At 35.9% G+C, this 11,682-nt stretch overlaps 1 protein-coding gene across 1 annotated transcript; it reads right to left on the reverse strand.

Moving 5' to 3' along the window:
- Positions 1-5,838: 5,838 nt before the first annotated feature.
- On the reverse strand, positions 5,839-9,696 carry LOC130985495 (transcriptional corepressor LEUNIG_HOMOLOG-like). The gene is made up of 10 exons (XM_057908496.1): positions 9,530-9,696; positions 9,327-9,373; positions 9,015-9,215; positions 8,458-8,590; positions 7,972-8,081; positions 7,743-7,889; positions 7,188-7,343; positions 6,660-6,776; positions 6,314-6,514; positions 5,839-6,224 (listed from the first exon to the last, which is right to left on the reverse strand). The coding sequence occupies exons 1-10, from the start codon at positions 9,609-9,611 to the stop codon at positions 6,078-6,080; spliced, it is 1,341 nt and encodes a 446-aa protein (XP_057764479.1). The 5' UTR covers positions 9,612-9,696; the 3' UTR covers positions 5,839-6,077.
- Positions 9,697-11,682: the final 1,986 nt, after the last annotated feature.

An 11,682-nucleotide genomic window follows, 5' to 3' on the forward strand; every position in this document is an offset into this window, starting at 1 on the left:
GCCTACTTGATAACATTAGTTTTGATTTTATGTTCTTCATTTAAATTTTATTGCATAATTTAAATAATATATTTTTGTAATAGTTAAATACGCCATTAAACATAAAATTTAAAAACACCTAAAACATAAAAAAAAAGTACATAAAAATTAAAAACACCTAAAACATCATATTACCCCATCATTAAAATTACATAATTAAAATCCTAATCTAGACCACGATGCCTGAGCACGTCGGCGACCATGGACGCGTGCAATGCCCTTTGTGCGTCCGTCATGTGCGTCGTATCCGCGTTCAGGAGCTGCATATCGAGCTCCATCTCCTTGATATCGTTCCTCCGCTGGTACTGGGCGGTGAATGCCCTCATCTGTTGGTCGGACCTGTCCAACCTCTCCACTATTTCGGGTGGAGGCTCCGAGCTCGTATGCGACGCTGATGCCTTCCCTTTTCCCTTTGCCGCCTTCGCTGCCGCCTTCGCCGTCTTGTTGCCAATGGGCCGGGAAGAAGAGATCTCCTCGCCCGGCGCCGAGGTGGTGAAGCCGCCCTCTTCCGTAGTCTTTGTCCTCTTGGAGGCATGCACGTCTCCAACGAGGTACATCGACTTGAACTTGGGATTGTTCCGGAGAACTTTCCACTCGTTTCAAAAATTGAATGCGGTCTTTTGTGGGCTTCGAGCCTTGAAGAGTTTTTGGGCCTTGTCACGAAGCATATCATCCGAATGACCGGAGGGCCAATTGTTGCGCGTCTCCACCCAAATAGCTTCCCAGAGACGCACATCCGCGCTCACTCGGGCCCAGTGGCCTTGAAGTTGCCGGATCTTAAGGTCGACGCCGATGATGAGGTTCACACGTGCGCGGATCCGGCCCCAATACGCCTCCCCCTTCTGATCCGTCCCACGGATGGCGTCGTTGGTCTCCTTCGCCCAAACTTGGACGATGAGATCCGTATGCTCGGGAAGGTAAGTATGACGGATCCTTACTTCCTTGTCGTGCTTGATTTTGGTGGCCATTTCCTTCTTCCGGCCGCCCTTCTTCGGTTTGGAGGCACTCTGCTCTGCACTGACCGGTTCCTCCTCGGGTGGGGTCTCCTCCAAGTTGATTCCTCCCATATCGGGGTGATAATCGGAGGAGAGATCGGGGCACCAATTAGGATCATAGAAAGGGTTGTGTGGATCCATGAAGGAAGAAAATTCTTGAAGAGAAATGGGGGAGAAGAAAATTGGAGAAGAAGAGATGTGAAGAAAAATGGAGGAGATGGGGTTTTTTAAAGAAGAGAAGAAGAAAAAAAAAATTGGAAACGGTCGGTCAAAGCACGCATATCGAGGAAAAGCAGTCAAAATTCGAATTTCTCTATTTTTTTTAAATTAAGGTGTGTGCATTGCACGCGCCTTCCCTCTCCCCCCGATCGAGCATACTCGAAGGCTCGAGTAATGCTCGAGTACCTCCCACCTGCAACGCCATACACGAAGGCAACGCCTTACTCGAGTAGGCACTCGAGTAAGGGCGTTGCCAATGCTCTAAGCACAATCTTGCTCTGTTTGCACATGGTTGAAATTATCTAATAAGTTGGGATTTGAAGCTATTTAAAATAATTTATAAGTTTTTTAAGAGTTTGTAAATTTTTTCAAAATGTTTTGATAAAATCAACTCTTAAACGGGTTATAAGTTCTAAAAATAAGCTCCAAGAGCTTATAAGCTCCCAAAAAATAAATTCATCCATCCGAAATTAATTTTTTCATATCTTATACGCAATAATCATTTTATAAATATTTTTCAACTATAATTTGTTATTTTTATCATATACGCTTTTAAGTTAATCTCTTTTCGATTTTTTCTCTCTAACTAAAAGCTCTCTCTATAGTGTATGAGCTTAATTATTTAAACACTTTGACAACTTATAAGTTCTTAAAAAATTACATTTTATAAATTTTTGAAACATCTTATAAACTTTGAAGGTTATAAATTTTTTAAAATATACTTACTCAAACACCCTTTTAATATATTGAACAACATTGTCATAAAATTTGTGTCATTTCTTATTAGAAAGTTTTACCATGGACAAAAAGAATAATTATTATTAAGTGGCCGTGAAACTTTCAGAATTTATCAATCAAATACTGCTATATCGAAGAGCTTCTATTGGTTATTGTTATTTCATCTTCAATTGCGTTAATAAATGAATAGTAATGTGAAAATTGAATTTTATCAGTATTAATAATGTATAAGAAAAAATTTATTCTACCTATATGAAGTGGATGGAAAGATCCAAGAGAAAATAGTTTCCGAACTCGTTTCTTTCTGTCGGCTGGATTTCTCTTTACGTATGAAAATGTCGAAATCTCAATTTTGGTCGTGCCCACAGTTCATGTCCAAAATAAACAACCAGGTCTTTGTTTCTCTCTTTAAACCACAAAAATAAATTGGATGAAAAGAAAACGAGTAAATTGAAAAAATATAAAATCGAATGTTAATGCATCAAAAATAAATAATAAACCAACTTTGATTATTTTTATCTATCCACCATTCAAAGTAGCTGCCCCCTAATATTAACTTTACCACCTCAACTTCGTCTTCTTCTCCTTTTCTCTCATCTTGTTTCGGGAGAAAAAAATTGGTTAAATAATTCGTTTTCTTCTCTTCATAGCTACTGCCTACTGGTTCGATTTATTTTATTAATTCTAGCTCGAGACTCAATGGTGCATTCTCTTTGATAGTAAATTTATCATAGAAAAAAAAGGGATAAATAAAATTTCACTCTTTAACTCATTTCTTTGTTCTCTTATTTTTTACAAAATAGAATTTAATCCTTACACATTCCTCCTTTCCACTACAAAATAGGGCTAATATATATTATCACACCAAAAATAAAGGAATAATATTATCCTTTTTTGTAGTACAAAGGAAGAATGTATAAGGGTCAAATTCTATTTTATAAGAAATGAAGGGAAAAAATAAAGAATTTAAAGGATGAAATTTAATTTTTTTTTTTTTTAATGATAAATTTACAACTAAAAAGAACGCACTGTATTCGATTAGTCCAACTATATCCCCTCCTGCCTTGATTTACTTTACTTTATCTTACTTTTCAAACATTCCAAAATCCGAAAAACTGTAACTTCCATCAGCGACAGCTTAATATTTCTATATATTGTTCTTATTAAATTGTTAAACCATTAGTTCTTTATGCGACTTTTTATGCAAAACCACTATCATGAAATAATTAAATAAACCATTGAATTATTATCTTCTAAAGATTTCAAACTTCACATTCAAAAGATAAAATCCCTATCAAGGATCGTTTCTGAATCCGTCCATCACAGAATGAAAGCCAATAAAAGAGAGGCGGTTCAAACTTGAAAAGATTGCATAACAAATACTCCATATAGTTCTATATTTAAGCACTTTGAAACTTAAAAAATGATAGAAGTTTCGAATTCTTATTCTCTTGAATTATAATGGCTTGAGAATTTACATCGACGCCCTTCTCCTCGTGTACGGGCACCATTGCCGCTTTCCTCTTCACTTCATCATGGGAGCCCTTTTCTGTCTTTTCACGCCTCTCATCCTCTTCCGATCTTCCCTTGTGTTAATTCAAAATCAATCAATTACTTAAGCAGTAAGCAGGCCCGGCCCTTGTGTGTATCGAGTGGGGCAATGGCCTAGGGCCCCTAATTTTTGGGGGCCCCAAAATATAGATCCAATACTAATGTTATACCTTAATTAAAAAAAATTAAAAAAATCTTTCACTACCTATAGGTCAGCAATCAACAGTAAGATTAAAAAATATATATATTCCAAATTCCTAATCTTAAATGGTAACAGAACATAAAATGACTCTTTATTGCATAAATTTATATTACTAATCATAAGATACTAATTTTATTGGATGAGAAACGTTGCATAAATATTGTGTTAACTTTAAGATGCCCTGAAACATAATGATAAATTTGACATTGATGCTCAAGATTTATTTTTTGAATTACAAGTGTTACAAATATGTTTACCACAAATGAAGTTCGAAGTTCTTGAGTTTGTTAAACTTTCATATTGTTTTTCTAATGATTCTATTGCATATAGGATATTGTTGACTATATCGATTACTGTAGTTTCAGCTGAAATAAGTTTTTCAAAGTTAAAATTGATAAAATCATACTTGATCCTCTGTCCCACGAAGTTTGAGCAGTATTTCTTTTTGAGTTGTCCCGCGAAACATCAGCACTTTCTTTGTAGGAATTTTTTTTCTCTATATTCACATTTTCATTTTTTGACCTACCGCACTTAACGCACAAAATATTGACACTTTAAAACTCATGTCGAAAAGAAACTGCTCAAGCTTCACGGAACGTAGGGGGTATTTAACTATAGGGCCCCTTTTTTTATTTTCGCCTAGGGCCCCCGAAATGTCAGGGCCGGCCCTGGCAGTAAGTATGTATGTACATGTATACCTGAGGCTGAGGCTGAGAGGTATAATTGAGACGAAAGATGTCTGCGACGACTTTGATACAATATTCCCGTACGCACCTCGCTACCTATTTTCTTCTATTTTGTTATTATTAATTACCTTCAATTTCATTCTTATACTAATTGTCATCCATCACGATTGATATTTCAGCAATTTATAGTTGACACTTGCAGGCTCTCGACGCGTGTATATATGTTCACTTACAGCTTACACGTGTTAATTAGTTAACACATGTTGATAGTGCTACGGCTACCCTTGAAAATGGATATATTCAACTTCTTCAACAACTCTTGCATGTAAATACACATAAATAGTCAAAATTCGCAAGAATTGTTTGTATGTCGTCCTACCAAAGTTCAGTCTAAATTAACATAACTTGAACTCCACTTTTTCTTTTTCTTCTTTAATTTCCCTTTTGGTTTTGGTTTTCTTTAGGATTGGAACTTGAGCATGTGTTTCAGAAATTCATATGCCTTTTTACGGTTAATTTCATGTTGGATGGAAAAAGTGTGTTTATGTGACTTATAATTAAACTAATTATGCGAAACTTAAAAGTGTCTTGCCATTTTGTTTTGTCACTGTGAAGAGGCACGATCTGATATATACTCGGAGACGTCGGCGTGATTAATGATAAATAATAGGATATTTGGTCTGAAACGAATTAATAGTATGAGTTTTTCATATGTTTAGATTAATGAATAGTATTGTCCATAATTTATCAAGGTTGGCAAAAAACTTGTACGAGCGAGAATGTATATGGACAATCAATTTCCCTCCTTGAGCGATGAATCTCGCCACGTTTGATTGTGAATAAAGTTTATTTGGTTTGGATATTTTAAAGATTAAAGTGTCTCTGATCAAAAAAAAAAGAAAAGAAAAAAGTGTCTTGGTTTTTTGCATGTAAATTTAATTTTTAAGTAGCGTGCGTAAGAAAGCAACCGCTTTTCGGGGACCAAAGTTTTCTACTTTAATAGTGGATATAATCCAGGCCCATCTGAGCTATTGGGCCTTATATTTTAGACCTAAGTTTTACTGGGCCACCTATTACTGGGCCAACAAATTTCGTTATTCTTGTCAACATTATGAAAAGGAAATTAATTATAAAGATAATTTGAACAAAACGATTCAAAAAAAAAAGAAAAAAAAGAAGATAATTTGAACAAATATTTCTGTGCGGCAGAAAATGTATAAAAATATCAATATATGCAACAAGTTACTACTAAATACCAAAAATATCAGTAATGCAACAAATTTCTTTGTTTCTCCCGCCTCCAAACCAAAAAGAGCGTCTCTCACCCTGGAAAATGCAAATGGGCTGGCTTACAAATTGAGAAATAGTAAAAGCAGTAGCCACCCCAGCATCAACAAGTAGCTGATACTAATAGATGGAATAATTTGAAACTGAACACTGTATTCATAATTTCAACATTAGAGAAAACAAAAATCCATTTTATAAGATGTAAACAACAGATTATATAATGTTGGCAAGTTCCAACAATCTATCTATATAGTATATTAGATTACATGTGCCACACTATTGCTAACTAAGTTGATATAGATGTTTTGTATATGTATTGGTATGGGAGCAGTTGAGTTGGCACATAGGGGAAATGCTAAGCTACTTCCACAGCTTGACCCATTGGTCATGGCTGGCGGAGGCGATCATGTTGGTCTCAGGTGAATTGGCCATGGCAGACACTATACCATGATGGCCATGGAACTTCCACGTCCTGTTTCCCATGGTCGGGTTCCATATATAAATAGACTGCACCAAAATAATATACAATTAATTCTGCGTGAATGTGATTGATTACAAGCTAGCTAGATAATGCAGCAGCAGCAGCAGCTATGTACCTGGTAGGAACCCACAGCCACGACTTGAGAGTAAGCAGGGTGGAAGGTGCACGACGAGAAGTCCCTGCCACAAGAGGCCAACTCGTGTATGCACTTTCCACCTGATACAATTGACCATATGCGCGTGCTGTCCTCACTCGTCGATACCAGATATTCTCCACATATATCCCAGCATACTGTACACACGTCTTTTTCATGTCCCTGCATAGTAAACGCCACTATGAATCCCATCGTAGGCCAAACATTCGATTTTTTTTTTATTTCATCACTTTGCACAACGAATTCATCATGTTTTCACAGTTCGCCGTCCTACTTTAAAATAGGTTTGCCCTATATTTATATGTACCTCAAAGCGGTAGTGGGTCATGCCTGTTTCGACGTCGATCAGATTGATAACATTACCAGTAGCAGCTGCCAAGAGGCTCCCTTGTCGAGGCTGGAACCTCACCTGTCTATTAGCTCCCTGATATTCATCCATCAAAAACTGGAGATCAGAACATTTTAATTAACATGATAAGGAAATCCACTACTTGTTCCACTTAGTTAGCCGTATAGAGGGGGGGGGGGGGGGGGTTGGCTTTATACATACTCCTAAGATCAGTTGTAAGAGTTTTGATGATGTTAGTAATCGAAGTTTGGCTATACAATCTATCCTTCTGATAATTTATATTGCGAGGAAATATGATATTTTTATACATAGTTGTCGCACTTTGAAAAGTCTTGTAATTTGTTATAAAAACTTATAAACTCAGCCGAACACCCTCTTAATATCAGCAGAAGATTATTGCAGAAAAGCCGAATGAATAGAGATAGTTAAAGCATTAAGCTAACAGCACACATATAAAAGTCGTTCAGCAAAATTACACAAGCTGACCTTAAAATAGCGAGAGCAAGCAGATTCTTTGGCATTCCAAAATCTGATCTCATCACTGCGATCACAGGAGCACACTAGATTGGTCTTTCTCGGGTGGAAATCCACCGACATCACTTGATCCGCATGTCCAACAAGGTTGTAAAGTATCTTTTTAGTCTAAAACAGCAAAGCCGCGAAAAAGGTGAGCACATCTACTATCTGCTTTTAATCAATCATTTATAGCTAAGTTACTCTCAGAGGAACAACAGATCAGATAGCTCACAATTTTCCAAGGTTTGTAGAAAGGAGGCAAAATACAAAATGAAACTCAGCTAAAGTGTAAAGGAATATAAACCATGATCGCTCGCCAAGGAAAATTAACATCAATGATGATATAGCATGCTTGCAGATTCCAAATAAAAGTTAAAAGAAAGTAGAGGTATATAGAGTTTAGCTTAGGTAAATACCATGTACTAGATGCAAAGCATATGATCCAGCGAAAAGTTATTAGCAATGCTGAAAAGCAAAAATCTAAAAGGCAACAAAATTTAGAAGAGATAAGGGAAGAGTTATTACATTAGCTGCATCCCATATCTTCACAATTCTATCGAAGGAGGATGTTGCGAACATATTGGAATTTGGCTTAAATCGAATATCTGTAATGAGTTGAGTATGCCCTTGGAAGGAATATCTGGTTGATTGCTTTAAGTTCCAAATGAATATCTGTTACAAGACAATAACTTCAATCACAAAAGAATTCACACTCCATTAAAACAGAATTTCAGGATGAACTAAACTGCAAAACCTTTTTCTCATGCCCAGCAGCAGCTAAGAATTTCCCTTGGGTTGAGAAATCGCAACATGATAGCTTGTTATTACTTGGGTGGAGACTTCTGACTGGTCCAAAAGGAAAGTCTGCCAAAACAATTAAAATAAAACTGTATGAATACCCTACTCCAGCTGTGCATATGCATCTGCCCATCAAGGACCATACGATTTCAGTTTCACAGAAATGGCTAACAACAGATCACCAGAACTTCTTGCCATCTACACTACTTGCTACACAATCCAGAAATGGTTAACACAGATAACCAGATTTTCTTTCCATCTACATTAGTCACTGCACAATGACATCTACCTTAAGCTTGACGCATTATAATATTGCCAACAATTTCAGCTCTATGCATTATGCTTTCCTCTTAATCATATCCCCTTCAACCCTATTCAGATAGATCCATACAATGGCAGAGGTCATCATAGCAGCAAATGGTTGCATGAAAGTGAAACTTACCTTGCTGATCGTTCAGTTTTTGAGATGAAGTGTGCGTGAATGAAATGGTCATATTGTCAGCAGCTTCATAATTTGAGAAAAAAGATGCTATTTCCTCATCAAATGGCCCCTCTAGTTCTGTATTCCTTTCAATCTACAAAGAAAAAATATAATGCTTACAACCCACTTTTCAGGAAAGAGTAAGCAGCACATGGCTGACACAAGATACCGACTCCACGATTTATCAGCTTAGACTTGATCTAGAGACTACACAAATGCAAGCATGCATATGTATATGTAACGTAGATACATGTTCATGTCTCATGAAGAAACTAAGAAGTCTTAAAAGTTAATGAACCAAAAGGGAAAAACGAACTAAGCAATTATATCTAACACATTTCCATCTGCCTGTAAATGATACCAAACTACAGCCTCATAAGGCTAACATCAAGGGTTCTGCTCTATGTTAAAGCTGAAAAACCTGACATGGTAGGCACCCGTGATCATGAAGAACAGTTTCTTAGAAAAAGAAGCTAACAAAAATGAGTACTTATAAATTGAATGAGATTCTAACTTACTTGTACACCTTTCCCCTTTGAGCCATCATTAGAGAGAGTAGGACTTGTCATCTTGGTTGAATTATCAGGTGGACTTATTATAAGCTTTTTTGATGCTTGTGCTGCCAACTCACATGAACAATCTGCTTGACAGATATCTGATGGAGATGAATTTTTTCTCTGTTGATCTGACACGGGAGTGTTATCAGCAAAACTGAATACCTGACATGAAGTCGTCGACGATTAATAAATGAACTCTGGAAATAAAAACAGTTAGGACCAGTCCTGCAGAAGCCAAAATCATCTTTGGCGTGCTAAATTGCATGGTCTTACAGGTGAAGAATGCCCCTGCGATGATATTTTCTCTAATATCTTCCTTCCTGAAAGATTGAATTGAAAAGGAACATTCAAAAGGGAGCAATCCAAAAGATATCGGAAATCTAAGATATATAAACCCAATTAACTGTTATCACATCTAATAATAGGCACAAATTATATCACCAAAATTTATGGCAATGGCTACGCCAGGAACATACTAATATTCACGTAAGCTATTGCAGGTTGGTAATATATAGTAAGCTGCTCTATTGAATAACTGCAATTGCCATAACAATGCATCTGAGAATGTTGCCCAAGCACCCATGAACTTAGGTGAACTTTAGCATAAATGAGAATAAGTTCATCAACATTTCTCTGTCCAGCTTATCTAATGAATTCGTACTAGAGGGGAAACCACCTTAGATAACACTTATCCATCGAATTTGGACAATGTCAGAGCTCAAGGCCAAAACTAAGAATTTAAACTAATAAAATCATGAAGAGCTACTACATGATTCAGTCAAACCAGGATAGGTCGATGACAGAGGGGAAAACATTTGTAGATTAGAAAAGAGGTATAAAAAATGCTATGCTTGCCATAAAAACTATCCTAATCCTAGCCCCCCAAAAATAGCTTATTCAAATGGAAGTTAAGGCATAAAGAATTTTCTTCTACATGTGCTCTTTGGCAAAACATTATACCATGTATGTAGACATAACATAAGCTCTTGTCCCATAAAACTAAATGACGCCACGTTCACATGAATCATGTAAGCTGATATTCATTGCATCATCTGGTGTAATGGAACATGGAGCCGAAGAAACCGGTGCAAAAAGGACCCAAGAAGAGATAACATGCCAATGATGTTTTACATTAAAAACAATATATTAGGAATGGTGAGTAAATGGAAAGTAACGTAGAATTGGTTACTCTATTATTTAGTTAGAGATTCATTTGTATGAATACAAGTACAACCCACCAAAATAATTGTTAACATCTAATCTAGGAAATATCTATCAAATATAGCAATGAAATTCTCTTCAATAACCTCTTGCCTTCACAGTCCCTGATAATCTTACAAACAATTGACTGTAGCCAAACTATTTTGGGCTAACCAACCTTTATTTGACTTATGTTTCTCGTGGCCATATGTCTTCTGATTGTTCTCACTAACCAAAAAAAAGTTCATGCAAAATAAATCTAGCAAGTGTAGGTGTCAAAAAGACTAGAAAACCCTTATGTATGTCTTGCTTCGGCAACACTTGTCTGCAGCCTCGAGCCTAAAACCTCGAGCATTATAGACAAACACACTTGTATGGAGCAATCACACAGAACAATGGCCTTTAAGACACACTTGTATTGAGGAAATGTGCCTTGAATATCAATTCATCCTGACGTTAGGTAAGGGTAGACACGTCATTTTATATATGATTTTGAGTACTTTTTCACTATCTTGCGAAAGTGCCTCGAGGAAATCATGGAAATCATTTTAATCTAAAGTGGCTAAAAAACAAAAGATCTCTATGTTTCTATAATAATATTCCTTTATATCATTGAAATTTGAATATGACTATAACAAAAGGCATATCAACGAATAAGTTAACCATTGATTTTATTTGCAATATCAAATGCATTTGGAAATTTTTATACCCTTTTGTCAATTCCTAAAACATTTAGAATTTGATATTCTAATATTGCCTATTTAGTAATGTAACTCTAATATGAGAAATTTCATTATTCTAGTCAATAACTGAAGTTATACGAATATTGGAATATCTTTATTGTTTTATGTTATATTTGAGAAACACTTGTCCAATTATACCTTTAAAAGATTGAATTCTTTATGCTACCAAAGGAAAGTAGCCATCAAGTGTAGGGAGTTTAGTTGCAAAAGCTCCTTGAAGTTGGAAAAAGTTTAAATAAGTGATTAGATGGTGTCGACAAAAGATATAGTATCCCAACAAACTACAAATAAGATTTCTTTTAAGGAAAATGATTGATCTTTTCCTAAAACCAAGCATAAACCATCATCAAACACAACAATTATAGACAATATGTAAGATAAAGTTTGGTTTCGAGTGTTTATTTATAGTTCAAGTATCTATGCTAAAAATTTGGAATTGCACATTACATAAGCGTGTTTTGAGTTTGGGACCAATAAGTTAATATTGAAAAGATGTTTGGCTTGCTACCAAAGGAAGTTAGCCTTTGAGCACAAAGACAAAGGAGAGTTCGATTGCAGAAGCATCCTCAAATTGGAATGTTTAGGTGGAGTTTGAGATTCTATCGAGAATCTCGTATTGCACGTTACTAAAGCATGCTTTAAGTTTGGATCTATTAAGTTGATACCTTTGAGTAAAAAAAATCCTA

This window comes from Salvia miltiorrhiza, chromosome 5, assembly GCF_028751815.1.
Source record: "Salvia miltiorrhiza cultivar Shanhuang (shh) chromosome 5, IMPLAD_Smil_shh, whole genome shotgun sequence".
In the NCBI taxonomy this organism is placed as follows: domain Eukaryota; kingdom Viridiplantae; phylum Streptophyta; class Magnoliopsida; order Lamiales; family Lamiaceae; genus Salvia; species Salvia miltiorrhiza.